This window comes from Melospiza georgiana, chromosome 6, assembly GCF_028018845.1.
Source record: "Melospiza georgiana isolate bMelGeo1 chromosome 6, bMelGeo1.pri, whole genome shotgun sequence".
In the NCBI taxonomy this organism is placed as follows: Eukaryota; Metazoa; Chordata; class Aves; order Passeriformes; family Passerellidae; genus Melospiza; species Melospiza georgiana.
Window position 1 is genome coordinate 17,150,509 of NC_080435.1, and position 26,582 is coordinate 17,177,090.

General features: G+C 37.2%; 1 protein-coding gene across 1 annotated transcript in view; it reads right to left on the reverse strand.

Annotated features, from left to right (window-relative positions):
* Positions 1-26,582, reverse strand: part of OTOG (otogelin) — a 93,013-nt gene that overhangs the window by 49,593 nt on the left and 16,838 nt on the right. The window contains exons 14-24 of the mRNA XM_058026465.1: positions 25,983-26,029; positions 25,323-25,468; positions 19,676-19,808; positions 18,531-18,708; positions 16,652-16,776; positions 15,563-15,775; positions 13,835-14,000; positions 13,254-13,328; positions 10,427-10,470; positions 9,840-9,993; positions 932-1,039 (exon numbers count right to left, since the gene is read on the reverse strand). Of these exons, the coding sequence (XP_057882448.1) occupies positions 932-1,039; positions 9,840-9,993; positions 10,427-10,470; positions 13,254-13,328; positions 13,835-14,000; positions 15,563-15,775; positions 16,652-16,776; positions 18,531-18,708; positions 19,676-19,808; positions 25,323-25,468; positions 25,983-26,029 (1,389 nt within the window). The remainder of the gene's footprint in view (positions 1-931; positions 1,040-9,839; positions 9,994-10,426; positions 10,471-13,253; positions 13,329-13,834; positions 14,001-15,562; positions 15,776-16,651; positions 16,777-18,530; positions 18,709-19,675; positions 19,809-25,322; positions 25,469-25,982; positions 26,030-26,582) is intronic.

A 26,582-nucleotide genomic window follows, 5' to 3' on the forward strand; every position in this document is an offset into this window, starting at 1 on the left:
GGACACCAGTTAAATGCTCCTGGAAATCTACAAGGAGGGCACAAAAACAGGGAGCTGCTCTGCTGGGAACCTGGAGGCTACACCTCTACCACAGCATCACGTGCTTGGCAGTACAGCTGGTGTTTCTGAGGCTCTGGTAAGACAAACAGCACTGCTTAGTGCCAGCCTGCAACATTCAGCCTTGGCCAGAGACCACCATGAAATGAGCTTGTTTCAGCATCAGGTAGGTGGGGTGTATTTTTACACTCCTGTGAAGCTTATTAAAATGGCAGTAAAGCACATCCTACTGAGAGTGCTCGAGGAAACCTAGCAGGGTGTGTGCTGCATTTACAACGCTGGATAGCAAAAGGAAAAAGGAATCGGTGTCTGCATATGTTTAAATGATCCTATCAACCCTTTCCTATTGGAATTCTCCCTCTGAACCCTGATTGATTCATCAGTTATCCACACACGCAAAATCAGTGACCCATCTGTCAGTTTCTTTGCTCAGTTCTCCCCTTAGTTTAACATAGTCCTGGATGCAGATTTAAGGACACAGAGCTACATTCTGGTCTCTAGACAGCTCAGATTCAGTGCTAAATGTGAAAATGAATAAGTAAAAAGCTTTCCAAAATGTCACTCAGGTGTAATACTTAAGGGATTTTACCTGTACTTTAGGAATTCTAGCCATGACCTTGAAAATAACCAAGAAAATAAAAACTCTAAATCAAGATTTTTAAAGACTAAAAAGATGCTAAATCACCATTACTTTGTTATATAAAGCACTTTGAAAAAACAAAGCCTGAACCAGTTTTGATAGTTCTTTGAACAACTGTAAAAATGAAGTCAAAGTAGATAATCTGCTGTGAAATTTATGATCAAAACACATGAAGGAAAAATAATCAACCTACAAATACACAACTAAAATGAACTCAAATAGATCCCCACTTACCATGTATGGCAGGCAGAAATGACTTTGTCACCTGGAAAATATTCCTTTCCTTTCCATGAGCATGGACATTCATCTGCATCCAAGCACATATCCCCATGTTTCACAAGACTATAAAAAAAAACAAAACAGAACAAAAACTCATTCAGCAGCAGCATAGCTGGTATCCAGACACAAAAATATTTTCCTAAACTTGAAAGTTACTGCCTATTTTGTTATTGAGACACAAATAATATTTAAAGTCTTTTGAAACTGAAAAGGCACCATTTTGTTAATAATTGTGTGTGAGCAATTTGGTATCTTCCTTTCACATATACTTGAATATTTTATCTTTATTAGATGCTAGCACTTTGGGCACAAACATTTTAATCACTAACCCTCTAAGACTGACTCATGAATACACAAATTTTAAGGTCAGAGAAACTATAAATTTCTAGACATTCTCTAAATTTCACCAAATTTCTCGTAACTCAGCCAAATAAACTGCATTTGACTCAAGCCAAGAGATAATCCGTGAGATGTCGGAGCCATCACAGCCCTTTGTTCTAGTGGTATGCACTCTTACTCTCCAAAATCAGGGCATATTTCGTCTAAGGTTTTTTAAGAGGATTTCTTCTTGCCCTCCTATTCTTTCCTTTCATTGAATTATAAGACTTTTATTTTACTCCAGTTTTTCTATAGCTGTAGTTACACCTCTTGCTCCATGAATAATATCAAAAGAGCTATCCTGGCTACATGTAATTATTGTATTAATATCTATTTCTGCACCCTTATGCAAGCAGAAATATTACAGGCATCTACAGGAAAGCAATTACAAATATACTTTATTTTAGTGGCAGAAGTATCCTCAGAGTCTTTAAAGGAGATTTTCATTTTATCATAGCGAACCATATGCATAGCTATTTACAGTTTGACTAATGCTGTGAATTGGTGTTTATACAGAACTCCTAGACAAGCAGATAAAAATGGAAAACTACTTAAGAAAAAAGAAAGTGAAAAAGATACTTGTTATAGGAAAATAACAGAGGAATTCTTGCCCAGAAAGACTAACTAAAGCAACCAGTCCTAACTTAAAGTAATATATTTGAGGCTTTTTGATAATATTCAGAAAATCTGAAATTAGAAAAAGAGACAAAGAGAGAACTCAAGCAGATTCTACAAATAAAGGTCATGAAATACACCAGAAGCACTGATTTATTTTATTAAATAATCTATCATTTCACTGAGCCCAGGAAAGTTGCATTTCTCCCAAAAACCAATTCACTTTATCACAAATACTGCCATGGTATTGGATAAGCAAAGCAATATCACTATGGGACCTGAGGGTCCAATAACAAATAGAACAGCTGTGATGACAAATCCATCTCTCAAAGGAAAGCTGTGAAACTTGAACTCCTGACAAGCTGCAGCAGTGTCCTTCACTCCAACTGCTGCAGCTCCAAAGTTGTTTTGATCCTGCCCCAACCCCTACAACACAAGAATCCAGAGCAGCTACCATGCCAGTTCCATAGTGAAAGGATTCCTTACAGCCACCATGCAGTCTAGGATTATCCTTGTTTCTAATGTCTGAAATGTACTTGTATTGACAAATAAACAGTCTCTTCAAATGGTACTTTTGGGCAGATAATTTATTTTTTTCTTCAAGGTAAGTTTGTTTGGAATCCCAGTACGCCTCTGTAGTAATAAAAATTTTGTACAGGTTTTTCTGTGTTCCTAACAGATTCATTCCTCCCGATGTTTAGCACTCTCATTTGGGCAAGATATGGCACTATGGATAAAAAGTGGTAAGTGTGAGGCACATGCATGACAAACAGGGTAACAATGTTTTGCTTCCCTGCTATCCAAAAGGAAACATTTCATCATTGAATTTATCACAGGAAATTCTATTAGCTCATATTAATGAGCTGGTAATTTGTATTTTACAAATTACATTGTACAAATTAGTAATTCGTATTTGACTAAGACTCTTCTTCAGTGTGTTATGTATCAGACAGAAATTTACATCTCTGTGAGGCTTATTAATGGGAACATGGAGAACACCATAAACCCTCCTCCCCCATTAAAACTGAAAAACTGTAATTTTCCTCCAGGGTAGGTGAAGTGTTTGTAATCCATACTTATTTCAAGCATTGTGTCACTTGGAGACAATCAACTGTGAGACTGAAATTCCCACTGGTTTAAAGCTGCTCAGAACTGAACAGGGCACATTCAGACACAAAGAGATCACACTGACAAGGTAACACTAAATACAGGTTTTTCCTCATGTTATTACACTAGATTAAAAAAAAAAAAAAAAAAAAAAGTGATAACAGCTTTCTCTCTTGTAAAGCCAAGCAAATGGATAGATTTCAATGATCTAAGAATTCACCACAAATACTCTACAGAGAGGCCTTGCACAGCTCCTCTTTGAAGTATCAGACATTTTTCTTGACACCTATACTTACTGTCCAGCCTACAATGGAACCGCAAAGACACAAGGATGACTATCCCACGTCACCCTGCTGAACATTCACTTTCTTTATTATCTCATTATTATCTTGAGCTTTCTGCATTCACACACACAGAAGTATATAAATAATCTTGGTAAAGGCATCATTAGAAGTAATGTCACCTGTGACTCAAACACTTTATTTCTGCAAAAATAACAAATCTGAACCAAAACAATAAAAATATTTTTAAAAAAATCACTCTCCCAGGTTCCAACAGAGCAGCCTTCAACAGTCTGTCTTGCACAAGCTCCTTCCCCTCTCTTCTACAAAAGCCTACCATCAACTGATTTATGCACCCACAAGTACTTTTGCTGCAACATTAAATTTACTCACTGAAGGTTTCACAGATCATCCTACAAAGGTCTGTAATTTAAGCTTTAAGGGAAGCAAAAAATGAACAAAATAATCAGCAGGGGGTATTTGACTTGTCTAATCAGAAAACAAGGTAAATTTTGAGAGAAAACCCAACATTAGTAACATTACTGTAGTGGATAATGCCTTCCTTAGGGTTCACTCACTATCTAGACAAGGAGAGTTAATATATTCTGGCTATTGTCTTTTTTGTTTGAGGAGCTTCTTAAAATCTCTTCCTCTTTCCCCTGGTTTATTATACCAAAATATTAAGTAATTTTGTAGAATGCTTGGAAGGTTTTCACGATTCTCACTGTACCCTTCCATCTTTCCAGGTTAACACATTATTTTGATGCTTTAACCGAGAGTTTCTTTTGAAGCTTCACCCTGGATTGGAAACCTTCCTGCAGTTAGCTCTACCACGAGCATTTTAGAAATTAACTCTGAACATAACGGAAATCTTCCTTTGAACTAAGTGACACACTTCAATATTTCCCTTAAAAACAAGGCAGAAAGCAGAACGTCATGTGAAAAGGTGCTCCAGAATCTGAATGATACTGGTGAAGTTTTACTGTCAATTAACACAAATACAGGGAAAAAAATAGAGATTTATTTGCAGCTGGTATAGATTAGAAAGTGGGAAACCAAGAAGATTTGTAAGAATTGCAATAGAAAGCAAGGAATTCAAAAATATATTAAGGAAATTTGCAAGTCTGCAAAGCAGAAAAGGATGGGAAAGATCTGGATTGTCTTGCAAGGGCACTGCAATAGAGGTTTTCTTTGGAAACGAGCTCCTGCACTTTTAGCACGCTGTGTCTATTGCCATCAGAAGTAGAAACCAGCATAAAATCTAGTGTGGGTAAATATTGGCTCCTGAAACACCCAAACACAGGAACACTGATGCAGTCCTTTTAAGAGAATTGCATTTTCCTGAGAAAATATTCAAGTGCATAGCCATGATGGTATCCCCACGGGGTTAATCCTTACTCGCCTGAAAAACATGAAATCTCAACAGGCCTCTCCAAAGCCCGGCCTAAACAAGAAGATTAAAAATACTTAGCTAGATAACAGCAGCAGGGCCATCCAGAAAAGTGAGGCTTGGACAGAAAACAGGTTCTATTTTCAGACTGATAAATTCTGAGTTTATACTGAGGAGCAGTAGGTCTTCTGAAAAATTATACTAAACACACACCAAAAGCACAGTATTTTTATTTAATCTAAGGAGACTTATTTTAAGACATAACATGGTAAATGTAATTACATTAATAAAGAGTAGTTTTCTAAAAATATTTGAAACTCATCTGTATTCTTCCCATCTTAATTCTTCATTAATATGGTTGTTTGTCCATAGGCACATTTATAAGACAACAACATTGTTTTCTTTGTGAAAATTAGAAAGTTATGAGTTTTCTTTTTATAAATAAAACCTTCCAAGAATGCATCTCAGCTTGTTATGTGTCACTTGATACATACCACAGAAATACAATGATAACTGAGAAAGATTTAGAAGGAAAATCTGGCATTATATTCATTAGCTACAAAACTTCATTATAATTACAGGATATTACAGCTTTGAATTCACTAACTCTTCATTAATCTATTTTATGGGAGCAATAACTGATGAAAAAAAGGGAAAGCCAAAAAATTCTAATTCTATTAAATTTCCTCAATTTCAGTGAAGTCAAGTTTTTAGCACAAAGACATTCTTCTGTCATAAATAATAAATTATCTCCAGAGTGTGGAGGTGGGAGAAATGTACATTTAGGAAAAACAAAAACAGTCCTAAGAAAAAAAATTTCAGGCATTTTGCTTAAAAAGTGGCCCACAGTTATAAGCAATTAAACATTTGGTGCAAGGAAAAAAGAAAACTTCAATACAGTTGCATTGTGTTCTTGAGATTCAAACACCTACAGGCCATAAAAAATAAATACACACTTGGAATTATGGAGCACATTATGTTCTTAGTTATTCTAAAGTGGTGTTGCTTTATTTTCAAGATCAGTCTGTTCACACTAAATAAAATATTGAGTTGGGTATTGGATGTTGCTGAACAGTGAGAAATTAAGTGACCTGGATGTACGGATAACCACTGATGGCACCCAGCTGAGACTTAACTTTTTATTCCCTTGCAGTACTGATATTGAGAGGGAAGTTTTTAAAAAGTCACCAAAACAAGGAGAAAATTAGAGGCAGTTTTATGAACATGATTAGGAAGAGAAGTTTGGCTATGATTTAGAGTTCAAATAAAAGTCATGAAAATTTTGAAAATGAAGTTTCAAAATACTGCAAAGTTAGCAGAGACTGCTTGATCTAGGTTTATTGTTTAGTGGTTGGTTTAACATAGCTTTACAGAAGGAACAAAAACATAAAAAGGCAAAAATTATGAAGATATAATAGGCAGATGTAACAGAAGCAAAAACATGACTAATTGCATTTGGGACGATATGTATTTTAAGCTATTGACATAATTCTCAGAATTTGTATTTATTATTCATATTTTGAGGCTGGTGAGCCTTGTTTTTGCAGCAAGATGGAATTACTATGAAATAAACATAGAAATTGCTAAATATTTCAGCTAATGGAAATAGGAACGGATAACATGATCCAAAATAAATACTAATGTATGTCATTAAACAATCTGAGTCAGTCCACATGAAAGCAACTGAATTCAAAAATCTGACAGGGCTCTTGTTAGAATCATAAAACCACTTAGGTTGGAAAGTACCTCTAAGCTAATTAACTCCAACCAATGTAATACCCTCACAAAACTATTTCTATTGCAAATATAGCACTAGTTTTATGCTGTACAGGCCACAAAGTACAGATCAGTTAAATCCAACTCATGCTGCAGTCAAAGGGTAAAAACCTGTCAAAGAGGGAAGTGGGAAAACACAAGTAATTCCTTCAGGAAAGTGACTGCTTGTCTTGACAGCAACACTAAGAGCAGGCTGTAAGCCACAAGGAACAGAAGCTGTTTTGGAGATCATTGCTGGTCTGACTGGAGACCAGGGAAAACCAATGGAAGAGGACAAGCACAAACCAGCATAGGCCCATTTGGAGCAAACATCCCACACAGCACCCACAAATGTAGGAAGGTACTACTGTCTATTCCCCTCTTCTTCCTTTACTGTCTTTTCTCCTTGTTTCTTCTGCAGTCTGACTAAGGATACTGTCTCCATGTCAAATCATGCACATTTGGTATAGTCAAGGAGGAAAATTAGTTTGATTCATAGAAATTCTGAAGCAGAAAATGCAATTCAAATATTGTACTTGAAAAAATATGCACTGAAAGTGTATTACTTATCTTTTTGAAATGTAACATATAAATATAGAACGTTTCCCTTTAAATGGTGACAGATGAAAACCAGTAGGAAAAAATATAAATAAAGTCTTAAAGATTACTTAATATGTCAGGCAAAGTAGGGTGAATCAATATTAGGAAGTGAGTTCCAGGAGAATTAATGTCCGATTTCAACAGCTTCTAAAATAGATGTAAAGTATATAATCAATTTTTGTACCATAAAAACTGTAAGCCATAGAATTATCTCCTGTAAATTCAGATATTTACTTAAGCATGGTTACTTGCATCTGATTTACCAGCTGTAGAGGAAAATGAATGAAGCACAGCTGCACTGTGAGCACAAAAAAGAAGGAATCCTAGAAGTAGTGAAGTATTTGAAAGAATATTTCAGCTTTCAGATGCTAGGAAAACGGACTGCAAAACAAAAATATTGCCCCCTCAAAATCTTAACACTTGTTCTGTGAAAAGAGGTTCCTTTTGTTAAGTACCTTTCAGGGTATCACTGCAGAATAACCACCCCACTAAACAGATCAGGAAGGTACTTCTGCCTCAAAAAATTGCAGCTATCAACATTCCTACAAACAGGTTTCTTAGTTGGGACATACTTGCTTTACTTCACTCACTTTTAAAATTATTTTACCTATATCAACTAATCAAACACATTAAGCTGATTTCATTGCTACTTAAATCAGCTTAGCTTACATATAATGAATCAAGATAAACTGATGCAAGATCTCGAACAGGAACAAAAGCATGAATAAAGGAATGAAACTTATTATTTCAGGTAAAGGACTAATGTTAAGATCAAAGATATTCCATGACTGTTTTACCCTTTTAAAGTGGACAATGTTACCTCAGTTTTCTATTTCACCACTAAGAACTGATAGCCCAGAAAAGGGATTTCCAAGTTGCATAAATTCCCAGTGCTTTTGAATCCTGCACTGCTTGAGAGGACATGAATACAGGATGAGGTACTGTACAAAGGTGATGGTATTCCACCCATTTTTCTCCTCCAAAAATTTAATTAAAAACTTTTCATTACTGTGCTGTACTGGCTCTAAGTCGCTGAATCTGCAGCATGAATAATTGTAGGGTGAATTCAGTGACTGACTTAAAACATCAGGGCTCTTCATACCCAACTTCTATCAAATGCATCTCTTACTAAAATTGCTAAACAAGTAGGATTCATTATCTAAAAAAAAAAATCTGCATAGTTAATACATAGCATGAGTCTCTCACTTTTCCAAAAGCACACCAGAAAACCACACACCTTTAGGATCACCCTAATTTTTCCTAAAGCAACCTCAAATAAAAACAAATATATGAGCAATATAGGACCACTACAGCTGAATATTTAAAAGATACCAGTTTTGACAAGTTTGTAGGTGACTTAAATTTCTACTTCATCAGTACAGACTGACATTCCTAATTCAAACCTTAGGCTTACATCACTGTTTCAAAGTTCTGCCTTAAGCAGCACCAAGGGTAAAGTCCTGAAACACAAAAAAGTCTCTTTGTACATTCTCAAAAAAACCCCAGCCCAACCAAACAAAACAACCAACAAAACAAAAGTAAATAATTTTATTCTAGTAACTCTACAGGCAATACACTGTAGAAAAGAATACAGTTTGTTAAAATTACAATAAAGACAAATCATCATAGTTTTTATTTTTGTCCCTAGGAAATCATAACACTTTGCCTCTTACAATCATAAAACTGTATTATCAGAGTTTTGGTGTCACCAACGCTTGACACTGAGTCTTCCAATGCTAAAAAAAAGTAATTATTTACACTCTAGACCTAAATTCCACCAGGAAGCAGTAGAGATGACAAGCTCAGAGGTTACGCACAGCAAAATAACAGAGAATAAACTTTTTATATGATCTGAGCTGCCAGCCATATAGTGCTGCTGAAGGTAGCCTTGAAGTATGCCAGCCTGGTCCAAGAGGGTGAATTTGTGCAATTCTGAAAATATCTGCCTCCAGTTAATTCCACAGTCTACCTAAGTGCTTTTCAATATGGTACCATACTCTGAGTTCCATTAATTACAGGTTCCATTTCATATCAACCATCTCACATGACATGTTTCTGAATATTAAAGTAAAATACCAAAATCCAGAGCAGCAATATTTTATCATGAGATGGAAATATCTACACATCCCTCAGTATGAGTGCACAGACTTCAGCTGAGCTATTTCAAAAGTTTAAATTATTTCAGAGTTATAACACCAAAAAACTTCAGGCTATGTGCTTAACAAATTAAATTCCATCAAGACTAACATAACTTAAACACAGTATTGTAATTTTTATAATTGAAATTCTCTCAACAATAGAGTGCTTGATTCCACAACAGCTCATCTGTATATTATCAGCATAAATCCCCAAGACTTAAGAGATTCTTATGAGGGGAAGAAATACTAAAAATTATGCCTATGAATGAATAAACTTATCTCCCTCAGCCAAATATTGAAATAAGATGTAAGATCTTTGAAAAAAAAATCTAGATAAACATAATTCTATTGTAACAGAACAGATTGAATAAAATAATTTCAATGCCTTTTCTCTATTCTTGTTTTTTGATCACATTACTATGAAGTATTTAACTCCACTTGTCTCTTGGTTTAGCATTTATTATCACTTTAACAGCCAGTACCGTGGGGTAAGCCTTCACAAGCTTGATGCTCAGCCTTTGAGATCTCAAATTGTCCAAGTAGAATTAATTACTCAATCATGTTTGTGCAGCAAAAGACGCAAATCTGTCTGTACTCACCCTGGTGGGCAGACACAGCCCGACACACAGGGAAGGTGTGCTGAGAAAGTGAGGTTCAGCAGCTGATTCTCACAAGTCCTCTCTCTGCTGAGCTCAGGATCCACTTGTGGATTACTGCAGTTAATATAAATCTGTCCAACTGGGCAGCTGTGAGCTGGGGGAAAATGGACAAATGCTTCAGCCTTCACACCTGAAATACTGTGTTCTGTAAATGTGTGCAATAAGGATTTGTAACACAGAATATATCATTCAGCAATACTAGTAGCATTCAGTTGCCTCTCCATATTATTTGGGGCAAAGCTATCCTTTTGTTTCCCTACTGAAGGTCTGCTGTTTATCATGCAGCTAAGCTCATCTGCATTAGCAAGCAAAAAAATAGTATTTTAAAGTACTGGGGGAAACAGGATTTTCAGATTTAACAGTGTTTTGAACAGTTAGGTTGGTGCAAAGCAGGAGCATTACTTTTAAACACACAAATAGGATCCCTTCTCAGAAATTAATTTGTACACATAGCACTATGTATCTTTGAGACTGGAGGAAATTTATTCACTGGGCTTGAAGCATCGTTTCCCTCTCCCTTCACTCACCTATTCTGTTGTTATCACAGTTCATTACTCCATCCATGCAATGGCTGCAATAGAAATACACAAAAACGTACTGAGAGCCAGGAACAGCTAAAACATATTAATATATTCTATTTAGTAATGCAGAATAAGCCAATAGAAAATAATTTTATAAATGTTTGCACTGAACATTATAACCATCGATAAAGCATTGCCTTAACTCATGAAGAACATTAATTAAACTCCAAACTTTTGCTTTATGCATTATGTTATTAGGAGTTAAGATGCATGGGCTGACAAAAAAATATGTACATGAACATGCCCCCATACTGCTCCCCAGAAGACATTTCCCCTGCATGAAACAGTTCAAAGCCACATAAACCTCAACCTAACAGGATACTGTGTGCAGGGAAGCACTGAGAAAACTACCGCTGTCTGCTCCTTTCTAATTTGGGCCAAAATAGTCCTGTACTTTTCTAAAATGGTAGCAGCTCCTATTGCAGCTCATTGTCAGGGAAAACTGTAGCAGGGCTGGCTGAGTTTCAGGTCCTGGTCATCACTAAAGAACCTGAGGCCATGAAATCCAGCACTATTTTCCCATTCTTTTGCAATAGCTAAAAGAATTAGGATCCCCAGGACTCCTCTGGCTGGTCAGCAGATTCAGAATCAAATTCTGTGTGGGCTACAGCCTCCCTGTGAACATATATGGAGTTGTGTGTGGACCCCAAAGTCCTGCAGGAAAAGCACTCATGGACTGCACAGTATCACTGAGGGAAGAGGAAAAGGAGTACCAAAGGCAACTGAGAGGGAGGCAACTCAAATCAATGAAAATATTTCAAAGAACTTGTTGAAAGCAACAGAGCAGAAAAGCTGTTGCATAGAGAAGAAATTCCAGTTTGAAAGTGGGAAGTTCCAAACAGGAAGCAATTGAGAGGAATTAAGCATGGGGAGAAGAAAATAAAGATGCTAATTGTTTCTAAGAGAAAGCGACAGATAAAAAGAACGCTTCATCACAGAGCATTTTTTCCAGTTCATCCACACATTTGTTCCTACAGGATTCCTAATGCATTGCTTGGCATAAGGTAATTCACAGGAGCTGACAGTCTGTACTTGTTGTCATCTTATTGCAGGGGTTCATACTGTTGTCTCCTTATCACAAAAGTTCCATACCTTCTTGGTGTTTTCTCGTGGTCATCTCCTCAGAGCACTGACTCTTTCTCCTTCACAAAGCAGCCACTGACTCCAGCTCCCTTCCCCCAGCCACCCCACTCTTTTAGAGCATCTTCTTCTCACTGCTTACAGCTGTGGCCTGTGAAAGTCAGGCCTGTTCCTAATCTTTGCTAATTGGCCCAGCTGCAACTCCTTAGGGGTGACATTACTTTCTACACTAGCTTTATTTTCTTATATTCTATCCCCCTACACATACTTCTGCATTTGAAAGCCTTTCCTCTCAACAGATCTGTATATAGCCTTATCAAAAAAACACCTCAAGTAAAAATTGCAGCTAGATAGGAGACACAGATCTCTAATTCCAGCTAAAATCCTAGTAGTTATAAACCAGTAGATTAATTTTATTAACAGACAAGCTGCCAGATCCCAAGCAATTGCACTGAAATTAACATGAAGAGGATTTTTGTCTACAGCAATTTTTTAAAAAACTACATTCATGGACGATCACATGATTTACATTCAACCATATATCCATCAGATGGGTCAGCAAAATTAGCTGAACTAGACCTTTGAGAAGGAGGATTAAAGATTTACAAGAAGAAGTCTCTTCTCTTGGCTGCCAGGGCTGTTTGGCACATTCTGTAAACAAAAACACATTGGGAGGGCAGGCAACAGTGCACCCAGCCTTTGCAGGGCCTCATATGCATCATGGGCTGCCTGGCACACTCCAGGGAATCTGCCCTAAGGTAAAAAATAAGCTAACTTGGTGATGTCTTCATCAACTTATAACAGTCAGTATTTATGGACTGCTGACAAGAATGAGAAGGAGTTTGTGTGTGCTCACTAAGTGCGCCCATTGCAACAGGAGTCTGACAACCCCAATCTCTACTGTGGCCTTTGTAACAAACTGAAGTACTACACTGATCTATCACAGACAATTTGGTCTGCTCTGCTTTTAATTAAGTGCTGTAACAACTGATACAGGCAGTCAGAGCTCAGATGTTATTTCTGAAAGCTTTTTATCTACAGAGCTTGTCATCCACATTACTTAACCTTCTCCAGACAGAAATAACTGCTGAAAAGGATGCAGCAGGCAGGAGCCAGGATCACCTAACAAACTTTCTTCTTTAACGTCAGGACAGCAATGATGCAAATGGAAGAGCAAGAGGACAAGAACAAATGCCAAATGTAAGGAACCATAACAGGGATGCTTATTTATCATTGGCTGCAGCTGACCATTTTTTGTGTCGTTTGTTAGTTGATAAAGGCCACACTGCTCTTTTGCAATGATTCTATACTAGTGGAAGACAGATCCTGAATAATGCTTCATAAATGGACTTAGAATCTGGTAAAGGGAAGGAGAATAGCGATAAGATCTTTGGACAGTCAGCAAACTGTGCTTTTCTGAAGCTCTCCAGATTAGTATGACATAAGAATTATTGTGGCTTTTCTTTCTGTTTTGCGCTTCAATATATTGCATTACAAAGCACAGCAGCTGGAAAGCCTAAGTTCTAAAGGACTTTGGTCAAACACAGAAAACTGATGCAGGTCTGTTCTGTAGGTTTCACTTAAAATTACTAAAACAACTGAAAGAAAACCCAACAAACTAGCTAAAATTATTTTAAAGAGCTCTTAAAAATATGACAATTTAATTATGTGAAAACACAATTCTGTATCTCACCATTTGCCTAAAGATGTCATGACATTTTCTCCTGGGGGATAGTCAATTCCTTGAAAAAAACATGGGCATTCATTTCTGGAATAGAGGAAAAACACGTAACTGATTAGCCCAAACTGAAAAAACAAGATAAAATTCCCATTAAATTGCTGTTCAAATTTCAGTTGCTGTGTTGTTTTTTGTATGTTTTTTTTGGTTAGCGGGGAGTTTTCTGCTTGTTCAGGGTTTTTTTTTAAATGCAAGCAATTGATCTCAATACTGCTGTATAACTCAAGCCCATTTCAAACTAAATTAGTAGGAAAATGGAAGCTTATGTTTTGTATCTCTTATGTGCCAAAAACCAGACAAAGTAACAACTAGCGCTGATGATGTTCACTGAGTGTCCATGTTATAGAAAAGCTATTTCTGATCACACAGACATCCAGTTCTATATAATTCTAAGAGGGTCTAAGAGACCCTGTCAAGTTTACAGATGCCTATCATCTACAAGGGTACAAGTTAATTAGTTTTCCACTCTGACTTGCAAATGTGGTGGTCTGAAGCCACACAGTGAGCGTGGCCATCAGAACTGCAACTTTACCCACCGCTGCACGCATCGCTCGGTCCTGGTATCCAAATACATTCCAGAAGGACAAGCACAGCCTTCAACGCAGTCACTGCTGCATGTCTCTGGCACAGACAGAGCTTGGCAGGTCCTGCCACAGGTAGATACACAAGTACTGTACTCCTTTGTGTCTTCACATGAAAGAGCTGCCCAAACGAAACAAATCTCTCAAATTACGCTGCAAGAGACTCAAGGACCTCCCAACAGTCTTCTGATAAACATCTCCATTCTTTTGTTCCCAATCACATTAAATTCCACTAAAATTGCTATCTTGGCACTGTGCTGTGTAAACTACACAGATGTAAATCCACAGTAATAACAAGAGCAATGAGTCTGTGCAGGTAATCCAGATTTACACTGTGGAAACCGAACAGATGAAGCCTTTTTGCCTCTAACTCTGAAAGCACTGGCCATTCGTGCATGGGCTTTTAGAAATGCACAGCACCTTAAAAGAACTTTGCAGATGTTGCACAATATCATATTAAATTTTCTTTTATATACATATATCTATATATATAAATATCTGTCTCTCATAAAGCTCTACTAAAAAAACACTGAAGCTCTTGAAATAAAAACAAATGAACATATTTTAAGTGCTACAAGCATGACTTTTTAAATATACTGTGAGAAAACTCTATTTGTTTCCAGAAAAGTAAAATAAAACGAAGTGGTTTGAGTGACTCAATCCTAAGTGGACACAGCCATTCAAGCCCTAATAATTGCAAACAAGGCAGTCTTTTCAGATATACATACAGATATCCCAGCTTAAGATGGTTAAGTTGGACTAAATTAATTCTCTTATCATGCATTAAAACACAGATAATTACGTGATGTGATGACAACTGCTAAATGCTAAGCTCTTGAATACTCCTTAGAAAAGATTCTCAGACTTTTTAATAGAGCCAGACCTACATCAGGGGTATCAATTTCAGATGGTTTGAAAGGGTTTCCAATTTTATATTTTTTTTCAAATGTATGTGAGGGCCCAACATGCCCTATCAATATCTTTTCCATCACTAAAATCTAATATAAGCTACAGAATTTAATATTATCCTTTGCTTGTGAGTATTTATGGAGTAGTAACAGACATCACCTTTATCTATAAAGATACATATAGTCTATAATGTTCTATTCATTTTAAACTAAATAACAACACCAAGTTTCAACACTTGCTTCTGCACTTTGTCTATTTCAGCATCACTGACAGTAAGAGAATAAGCCGAGATTGTCAGACAGCAGAAGTAGACAAATCCAACTAAAATTGCTTAATACTTAATTCTTAACACTTAATTCTTCATCTTGTTCATTTAAAGAATTAGATAAACCTAGCATCTACAAGGAAAAGTAATCTATGCAGTTCAGGAATAATATCTATATGGTATAAGATATGCAATGCCATATAATAAGGACTGACATATTTTGAATTCTGTACACATTTGAAGCCTTCTGACTACTTTAAAAAATATTTGTAATATTTCATAAATCAAAGAACTACAGAAAAGGAAGAATCCTCTAAAAACACTGGTACTAATTCTATCTTGACAGAAAATTCTTTTTTAAAAAAGAACCTTGCCCTGCATGCAAAAGTTCATGTAAAATTTAATCCTTTTCTCATTTAAAAGACTGGATTGATTTAATTTTATTTGCTGATTGTCTCTGAAGTCCTCAGGCAGCAATTATTTAAGTCTAGAAGTGACAGGAAACTCACCACAATCTGGGACAGCTCCTCTGAAATCTATTACAATTCCAAACCTTCGGCAGTGATGAGCGTAATGGGCCAGAGCAGAGCAAAAACAAGTCTGTCCACATTTGCAAGTGTCTCTTCTGCACTGCTCAAAATAGGGAACAGGACTCAAATAGGGGTAGCATGGAGCAAAAAGATCTTTCGTAAGGATGCTACAAGCTTCCGCTGCATAAGAGGCTACACAAATAACAGATTAAAAACTGTTTCAGTGAGGGAGTTTAAAGAGACTTGGAACAAAAAGTGTCTTCTACACAATGCAACCAATCATGGTTATTTACTATTGCCACATAAATATTTTTGTCTTTGTTACCTACACAGCTGTACAGAAGGACTAACATTCCTGTCCCAATGTGTTACCAACAATGCAGCTTATTAGCACTGCATATGGTGTACTCAAGAGACAAGTGATGTTGTAGCAGGAGACATGACAATTCCCTAGCACTGCTGAAATCACAGGGGAAACCTTAATAATCTACCTCTGTGTCTTTACAAGTGTTTAGTGTGAATACAAGAAGTGGTAGAAATTGTGAAATAGATATAACTGATGATTTAGTGACCATCTGTGGTCCTCACAGCATCAGTCACCTGCATGTTATCCCAGCTGGATAGTCCCTTTCTAATTCTATAGGCTGGCAATGTGTAAGCATCCTTCTCATTCTCTTCCATAGTAGACAACTAAATCAAGTATTTACTTTTTTCAGTATTCTCAAAAATGAATGCTGCAATAGTTTTGAGTCTCCATCTTAACTAGCAGCATCACCAATACAAGACATCCTAGCATCTTTTAATGCATGTCTAACTCACCACAGTGTAACTGCAAACCAGAAATAAAAATGAGGTATTTCAAACACCTCCGCAAGTACTACAAAATCCTCAAATTACACAATGTGAGTTTTTAATGGATTGAACTCAGCTGCCTCTATACTACCCTAGGTACTAATTTCTTTCATAGGTAGGTCTGGTTATTTCTGTACCTGATCCAGCTAGAAAAATGGGCACAGGTGTACTAAGCAGAAATGCATTTGTCAGTGAGAATCTGCCCTGGCTGCCCACCTGCCTGCAGATGAACATCACATGGATCCACCTGTGAGCTGTCATGCACAAGAACACACCCTGATGAAGTCTTCCAAGAGTTTCCAAACAGCTCTGGAGTGCTTTCTGTTACTCCAACAGGAGATCTTTCACAAAACAGAAGTCAGTCAGAAAAAGTATAGTGAATTTGCAGGACAATATTAGTTCTTACACCCTCTGATTCAAGCCCCTCTTTCACCATTTCATATTCTCATTCACTCATCTATAAAACTGTAAGTTTCAGGACTCCTTTTTTAGCAGGTAGAGGCTCTGGAAAAAAAATATCCTCTAGAGACTTTTTAAGGAAGAAATGACCAAATCAGACCAAGTTCCATTTTTATAAGAAAGCAGGGAGCATCACTGTCCTGATAGTTTGAACTCCCTTATTTGTCTTTTTGGCTCCTTAGTGATATCTGATCCATTTTTAATCTCTCCTCTACCTTTAGCTTCCTGTCTGTTGCTGACTTCCCAAGCCCTTTATTCCTTGTAGGAAAGACAAAAGAAAAGAAACCCAAACCTCCAAAAATATAACTGCAAATGCAATTGAACAGATACCTGTGAAACCTAGGAAATAGAAGCTGAGCAATAAAGACTTTGATCAAAATAACCAAGGCACAGTAATGTCATACAGAAAGAATGACCAGAACTGTGCATTTAAATACAGAACACTATATATGAGGGAAAATATTGCACAAGGCACACAGTTAAGTGTTGCCACTGCTAAAGCAGCTGTCTATGGCAAGTATCCCAAATCTGCTGTGGATCAGGCTGGTTGTGTTTGTATCAATATGCTTTGATACCACAGTCTGTGTCATGTCTGAGCACAACTTGTAAGACTCCAGGTTTAAGGACTGAATTTACAAATATCAACAACTGCACAGCTTCTCATTTGCATGAGCGCAATCCAAAGACTGTCATCAAAAATACACTACAAAGCTATCTGTCAAACAAAAATATTTTAAGTAGCTTTACATTAATAATAATCTTTTCATTTAGATGCTATGTATTTTCTAGTCTCATTATAAATAATAGTCTGATCGGGCTTTTTAATCTGTAACATAGAAACTGTTCAAAATTCCACTGGTATATTTGTGTATCTGTCTTTTTAAATGGGAACTATAACAGAAAGCTTTCCCATTTTTCAATTAGTTTTGAGTTAGAAAAATTCCAGCTGTTCCAAGTGCAAAAAAAAGGAAATAATAGAAGAATTTTATATCTTGTTGTTGAGTCCTAACTTTGTGTTGTTCTCCCAGCTCCACTAGGCTTCTCTAATCCCCTGGAAGCCAATTTGTTCTTCAGTGTCTGTGAGACATAAGCTGCAGAGAAGCTGGGCAAACAGCAGCTTTGGCTGTGGTGCTTGGGCAGCCGTGAGCACTGCTCCCTGCAGCACAAGGAAGGGAAGCTCAGGCAGCAGCCAGTTCCTCTTGCTGGTCTGCAGGCACTGAACAATGGGGGCTCTGTCAGAGACAGCAGATTAGGGCTCACAGGAGAACACAGGAGCTGGAAAGAGATAGAGCCTTGCAGAGAGGCAGAAAGTTCTGTATATAGGCCACTCTGTATTTTGGACAACATTTTTTTCTGGTAAAATAGCTCTTGTGCATCAGATATATTTCACCAGAATTTTAAATTAAAATATTTCTAGCAAAACCGGGCATGATATCCTGCAGCTGAAGCTACAGATTTTCTATTAGCAAATTGAACCCTACTATCTATCTCACTAATGAAAAACTTCAAAATAAATTATTCTTGGTATCCATCCTTTCAGCTTCAGTACACACTTGATTTACCACTCTATCTACAGATATTCATATACTGGCAGCTCAGATAACTATAGATATCGAAATCTTGCAGCTCGGCATACAGAAAATCATCCTCTGTGTTTCCATTGAAGGTCCCACAAAGGCCCACGGTGTCGTCCTTCCAACGTTCATCCACCTGAAGGTACAGCCTCAGTCCTTCTCTGTCATAGAGGATCTGTAACCCAATCTGGGTCTTGACTTGCAGGAATACAGAGGACAGCTTCCGTATTTCAAATAACTCTGGGGAGCAAAAACAGAGACTGCTGAAAGGCAAAGAAAACCTGCTTGAAATTTACATTTTGTTTCTTGTCATTTCACTGGTTTATATCACTTTTATCTAAGTTTTTTCCTATTAAGGTCCTATTTTTATCTGAACATGGATTTCTCATGAAAGGTTATACTGATTCAAACATTAGGAACAAAGCAAGAAACTTGTGAGACTCACCACACTGGTTTAAAATGCATTGAGTGTTAAGTGATATATTCACAAAGGTAAACTAAATTAAATCAATGTAAAGACAGCAACAATGCAGAACATTTGTGTAGACAAACTAATCCTAAAACCAGGAACATGACTCCTATTTCAAAACCTTTTTTTGTGAAATTCCCAAAGAGCCAAGGCCTTGCAGACACCAATTGTACTAATGATTTGCATAAAAAACTCTCATTAAAGATAACACAATCTCACAGTCATATATACTATGCAGAATGCCAGACATTTTCAGGACAGAGGGATTTAAAAACTCAAAGCCAAAAGAAGCAAAATAAATTTTTTGTCTGAAAATCTGTAGCTCACCCCTAAGGGGCAGTAGGGTCCTTTCTCCTTAAATTTACATGAGTTGCTTACAAAAATGGGAGAAGAAATTATTTAATTCAAGAATCAGAAAAAAGAATTTCCCCTCAGGCAAGAACTAAAAAACCTTGCAAATGTGTGGGATGGCATTTGGACTCGTTAAAATAAACAAAATCATAATGTTAGAGAAAACTGGCCTAATGCAGCTAGTGCACAACTCCTACCATTACTGTAAAAAGTACATCAAAAGTTAATTTGTGAAGCATTTAATAAGAAAGAGCAATATTAACACTAAAATATGCCTTCTAATTTCAGCATGTTAGCAATACTGACAGTACCACAACACGCACAAATGTCATTGAAATACTGCTCTAGTGTTTGATCAGAGTTATATGGTTATGTATTACTCCTTACCATCTGCATAAGGCAGGTTAATTTTGTACTGGTCATAGATCAAAACATCTCCTGAATGAGTCAGGGTCACTTGCCTCTTAGGGTCCTGCTTAAGAATGAGGCTGACAGATTGGATACATGACCCATCCTGGTTCTGCAAGTGAGAGCAGAGCAAACAAGAGAAGTTATAGTTAGTGGGAATTGAAAATTTTAAGATACACCCTGCTTCTTAGCAGAGTGCACTTAAGAAACGTGCAGCCTTACAGCTAAGAAAAATCAGTATATGGGTTTAATAATGACATTAGCATGCTATGCAAATACAGCACAGAAGTGAGATTTGGCAAGAGGAATTTGAACAATTCTCACATAGCTCACACAGACACACACAATTCATGAGGCACCTGATTAAAGGCCCACTGAGGCTGAGTTGATGCTCACTAACAATGCTGCAGCATCTACAGAGCAGTGCAGCAAACACCAGGTTTGTACTTCAATGTGTTCTGATATACCCAGGTCCTTTCAAGCATATTTTAAGGTATAAAATTCTTTTAAAGACAAACATTAACGGGAGACAAACAGCTTGTGAATCCTTATTTAAAACAGCACTTAAGTTCATTATCTCAGAGGGGAGTTGTAGAATAGAACATGTTCATAAGCTCTGTAGATGAATATTGATATAAAAGGCAGCATCATGCCAGCATATAATATCACAACATCCAACTGACCCAGCTTGCTTATTGCTGCTACCATTGCTTATTCTTATTTGCATTTCACTTCTCCAAGTCAAAATGTCACATAGAAGAACACAGAGGTAGGAATACTGCATTGCAGTCTGGATGAAACATTCTTAAGAAAAAAAAAACCTAGACCTATTTACTTTTTTTACACCCACACTCTTCAGTGAAACTTAATTTTCAAAAGTACCAAAAGGAACTAATTAAATGAAATTCTACACCTCTCTTAAATAACATGAAAACGAATCAGAGAGGTGATTAACAGAAATCAGTCACAGTCAAAATTTTCAGAATAAGACATCCACTTTCCAGAGTAACTACAAGTACTTTGGCTTCCAATGCCAGTATGGAAAGAATGATTGTTAAATCATGTACATTAATTACAGCAGATGAACAAATTTTTCTTAACAGGATGAATTTGATCACTAATTTAAAAGAAAAATGCTCTATCAAAGAGAATCAGGTGCAGTGATGGATCAAGAGATGACTCAAATTTCCCCATGTCAGCATTGACCTTGCTGCATGCTAAAAGACATAAAAATCCCAGTCTACATTTTACTCTCTCATTGCTCTAGAAGGAAATTGGGTTTCTGATACTTCAACTATACTCAAATCTCTTCACCATAGCTTGAGACACCAACTTATTTCCACTGGCTTGATGTGGCTGGGTAAAGTTCAGAGATTGTCCATTCCCTGCCATCTGCAGACAAAAGGGGAAAGCACCCAACTCTTGTTTCTTCTATTCAGCCTCCTTCATTGCAAGGCCTCATAACCATTTAACAGCTATTCCAGAACAATGACAGAAATTGGGTCCACTCTTGTCACACTATTTGTTCATTTTCCTCTCATCTTGACCATGCGTCTTCAACGTCTCAATGTTGTAACAAAAACATCTCTCTTACCAACACCATTTTGAGCACAAATTCAAAACAGCCTTATGGACCAGAACATTTACAGATGTGTCTGAAATCATTTAGTCAAACAGCAGTCTAGGTCTCCCTAGCATTCCACACTGATTGGACCTGGAACTGTGCTGCAGCCAAGGAATAACCACCAGAGGTGTTGGAGGCTGCATTATTCATCCCCACTGCCTCCAGTGAAGGAATGACTAACAATGAAACAGCCAAGTTTTAAGCATTTTCAGTGCTGAAAGAGGCAGTGAAAAAGATCTAGTCAAGATAATTTTTGGACAGTTGCACAAACATCAAAATTACACATAGTGAATAGCACCACTCATGGTGAAAGAGATCAGAATGCTCAGGTCAAAGATTTACACTTGTATTCAACTCTCTGACTTTCACTGGGATGTGTCTAATCCAGGGCAGATGTTGCCCTGCTGGTTGAAAACCATTCCTAGAGCTGCAAGGATCTCAGGACAGTACCATGTGGCTCTGACACATGCTGAACTAGCAGCAGAGCAGATCACCTGACAGCTCTTCAAATATCACGGACACAAGTGCACACAACGGTGCATAAAGATAAACAAATACATGCAGAGTTTCCCTGTCTCTAGATAATAATGCAACAGTGACCTTTCACGAGCAAATGAAATGATAAAATGCAAATTAAAAATGGTAAATTATAAAAATAGCTGGAGCTATTTCATCAGCTCAACCAGCTCCCCTGGAGTGACAGTGAAGACAGACATCTGCCTCATGGAACCATGTGCTTGTAGCTTATCTTGCTGTCTCACCTCTTCACCAAGAAATTAGGTTTCTGTGCATTTCATTTAGCAACAATGGCTACAGAGTGACAATATTGTTGGGCTTTTAAGAAGCTAAAATTTAAAGAATGGCAGATGACATGAGGAGCAGAGGAGAACAAAGAAAACAACCCTCCATACTATTTGTATACATTACTGCACAGTATTAACAAAAGCTTTATTATTCCTTCAGGTTTAAACTGAAGGAGAAATTCTGCCTGACAATTGTTCTCTGTTTCAATAGACTTTCTTTCACAGCACTGCCTAGCCAGCTTTTGGCAGGGGTTTTCACAGGAATGGCCATTTCTCTCACTAGATACTTGAAAAAAAAATCTATATTCCGAAGACCTTCTCATCATACAAACTACAAAGCCAGTAAGGCTGTCACCTGAAACTCAGATAAGGTTAAGCTGTGCTGATCACTTGACTGATTCTCCTTCCAGAAAGTGCTTAAACAAAATTTCACATTGTTTTGAAATAACTTGTTGCCTGATGACTGTTTATGTCACCAAGTCTAAGGCTCAGGATGACTGGATTCTTTGTGATTCAGAAAGCTAAAATCTCCCCAGGTATTTTCTTTCCACATTTTCTAGTCTGCTTGAATGAGATGGGAGTGATAAGGCTTTTTTAAAGAAGCACATAAAATCTCAAACCATCAAGAAATATGAGATTCCACATTACAAATCTTTTAGCTTCCCATTTCAATTCATTAATTTTAATAAATGGGTAAAAAAGATAATGGAGGGTGCCTGGGGAACTGAAAAGCAGCTCCTCTGCCAAGTGGTACCAGCTGGTTGATAATCAGACCCTTGAATAGCTGCTCTGAAGCCCCACATTCTTGCACTCTACTACAAAAACTGTTCTCACTACCCTCTTACCACCTGTACACTGATAATTAAATCAGCAGCACATAGTCCTGGGACATATCCCAAAATCCTCTGATTACCCACCTGATTTCTAACATCCAGAATGCTTTACTCAGACCTCTGTAAAATCTACACCTGTTACAACTGATCAGATTACCTTTGTTAAAGGCTAGCTGAAGTATGAAGCTGAACATGCAGTAAAAGCCAAGAGAACCTGGGGTTTTTTTCACCTGCAAATGACCTGGACACAGAGACACATTAAGCAAAGTCACTAAGTCAGGCTGAAGAAGAAGGCAAGAGGCACTGCACAGTCTCAGCAGTGAGGCAGAAAGCCAACTAGTTTGGTTATCACCTTGCCCAGCAAAAATTAATCACAACAACTAAACCAAAAAGCACAATTCTGTCTGTTTGCACAGAAAGAGAAGTGTTCCTAACACAAGGCAATGAGACACACATACATACTCTGCCCATTACCACAGGAGGTATTTGCTCTATTGATGGGCTTTCCAATGAAAACCTGCTGCAAGCAAGAAGTCACTTTGGCCTGAACTCTCCTTGGATAAACAAGTTGCCTCCGCAGTTTCTCTGGGGATTTCCTTGGCTTTTCCTCCATGATATAATACAGCTGCACTATACACAAACACATTTCTCAAGCTTCTTGGACTCTGCAAAATTCTGAGACTCTGACACTGACTGAATGGATGCACGCTTATGCTTTGTTTCACACCTATTATTTTAATTTTTTTAATTGAGATGATACTAACTTGATCAGCTCCTCAGGATTCCAAGGTTAGCACAGAATGAAGTTAGCCCAACTTGCTGAAATAAAACCAAACTAACTAAAATATGCATTTGGAGTGGGGAATTCTAACAAACAACTACATCTTGAAACAGCCTCAATCTTTCTATAAATTGGAAATACTAGCAGGATCACAAGAATAATGCACCCAGAGGGTAAAGCCTAGAAGTTTTTTAAGATGTCCATGTCCTTGCCAACATTTAATCTCACAGCCTTCACTGTAACACTTCTATCTCAAAGAGCTAAAGACTGTTAAAACGTTATACAGCAATTTTATTTGCTACTCAGGAATCCACTTTTTCAATAGTGGTAACTTCTAGGCCCTGTCACATCTCACCTGGTATCCTGATAGGGTTCTCCTAGGAACTACAGAAGAGATTTATTTCAGCATCATCAAATTTCAAAATATATTTGATCTCTATTGCAGCTAAACTATTTTTCTTACTTCCCAACTTGTACCTCTGAGATCAGGGGACTCCCTGCCCTCAGTCTCCTATCTCTTACCTGGATTGAAAATAAATAACTTCTATTATAATAAGCTTGTCACTGCAACTTTATTCTAACTTTCTACTTAAGTCTTTTCTGTCCTCCAGAGAAGTAGGTTAAAACGTACAAATAGAAAATGACTACTGAAATAGGCCTTTAGACAGTGTAGCATGACAACTTATATAACCATTTCATCTCCCCAAGGAAATCTCAACTGCATGAACAATGGAAACTGCAGAGAAGAGTGACTGCAATCATTAATGCAAAAAGGACTTATAGAATCATACATTTACTTAGAACACAAAAGAAAACTAATGTAGTTACCTCCACAGAAGTACAAAGCAATGGCAACTAAATCTGATTTTATGTCAATTATGTAACAATGTGGGCCTAACATATACAGATGGTCTAGAATTACAGCAAAGCCACTTAAGGCTATATACACCTCATACCTGTACAGTTGCTTCTAAATAAAAACTATTGCAGAAGGCCATTGGAGACAAAACATAAATTAGGCCAAGATCCAAACTCTCTCCTACTGCAAGTCCAGCAGCTTGGTAATCACAACTTTACACTAAATGTGGGCAAAATCCTGCCCTTACATGCACACGTAGAACTCAGAGTGTGAGAAAAGCCTGATTCCAGAAAACAGCAGAGCTCTGTCACCTGCACTTCCCATACCATGTATGTATTTTTAAGACCTCTTCTACCTTGACATAACTTCCTGAACATCATAAGCCCAAACAAGACTGAAAAAACTCTGTAGTCAAAAACCCCACCAGTGCTCCACACCTCACACATAGTTGTATGATACATGCACAGAAATGCACATACAAAATAAAGGAAAGAATGGGTTTTGGACATAAGGCAGGCAAAATATTTGGAGACACCTGTGCACAGCTTCAGAAACTTTCAAATATAAAACAGGACCACCCTTTGAATTACCTTTAATAGCACATTTAGTATCAGCTATACACGGGCACAGGCTTGCAGCTTGCTTTTCTTCTTAAAAGCTTTGTTTTTCCCCTCAGTTAACAGACCCTTCAGGACATAAAGGTCACAGGAAGGCTGCAAGCCCTACCTGTCCACAAGGGGCATTCTGCAAGGACACCGTGAACATCCCAGACGTGCGGCTCTTGGCCAGGATGTACTGGCAGGGGGCTTGGAAAGTGTATCTGCGCCCATCAAAGGTCATGAAGTGAGTGTCTCCTGAGACTGAGCATTCAGCTGAAAAACATCACAAATAATGCACCCAAATCTACAGTAAAGACAGCATATTCCTCACAGTTATTGCTGCTGTGGAGTTCATACACTCTGATACAGTCTATAACTTATAAAATTGCATTTTTTATATATATACACACACATATATATATATATATATATATATATATATATATATATATTACAACCAGGTATTAGGAACCAAAACTTATCCTTGCTTTTGTTATGGAGTTCCTACCTGATGCCCAGGATACCTGAACAGCTCCTCCCCTAGAAGGAGGCAATAATATCTGTCATCTGTATATTATGGGTATTGGATTTGTGGCTCTTTAAACTGATTTTCAGAAACATTAACACATTTAACTGATAAGCCAGGCATTTTAGTATTTAATCTACTGAGTGCGTGGATTGCAAATTAAATGCAAATTAAATAATGAAACATTATATTAACATCTAAAAGTGAGATTTACTGAAGTAAGAATTGACTTACCAAACAGTATTTGGGACTTTAACATACCTGGACATGTAAAATTTGTACAGATCCACTTTCCTCCAATGCAAGTGCTGAAATAAAAAGAAATTTTTCATACTTTTATTCTGTGAATTATACACAGCTGTCCCTCAGTTGTTCTTCCTGCACCCCTTCTCTATGGAATGAGCACCAAATGTCTTCAGTCTTATAAAAGGGTACAACAGAGTTAATTAGCACTGTCTTCATGGCTGGAAGCTTGTCATGAGGACACGATCATGTGAAATTTCATCCATGCACCCAGTGTCACTACCATTTCTTTTTAGCTCCTTAATAACCATTAGAAAAGTTAAGGATTAATAATATATTAAAAATATTGAGGAAAACCACAAGTAATTTGAATTTTATGACTTTAAAAGACAAGAATTGTTGGGGGGAAGCATAAGTTTCTCATCTGCTAGTTCATCTGTTTTCTTCAGTTAAGGTGATCAACTAAAAAGTCACATTGTCTTCCTACAAATTTTTCTTTCCAAATCATAAAATTGACTTTTAAACTCCAAAACAGCAGCTTAATGTCAGAATTACATTAGGCTCTTTATGTCCAAGAAATAAAGAGACAATACAAACAGGAGAACAAGTCAGTACAGT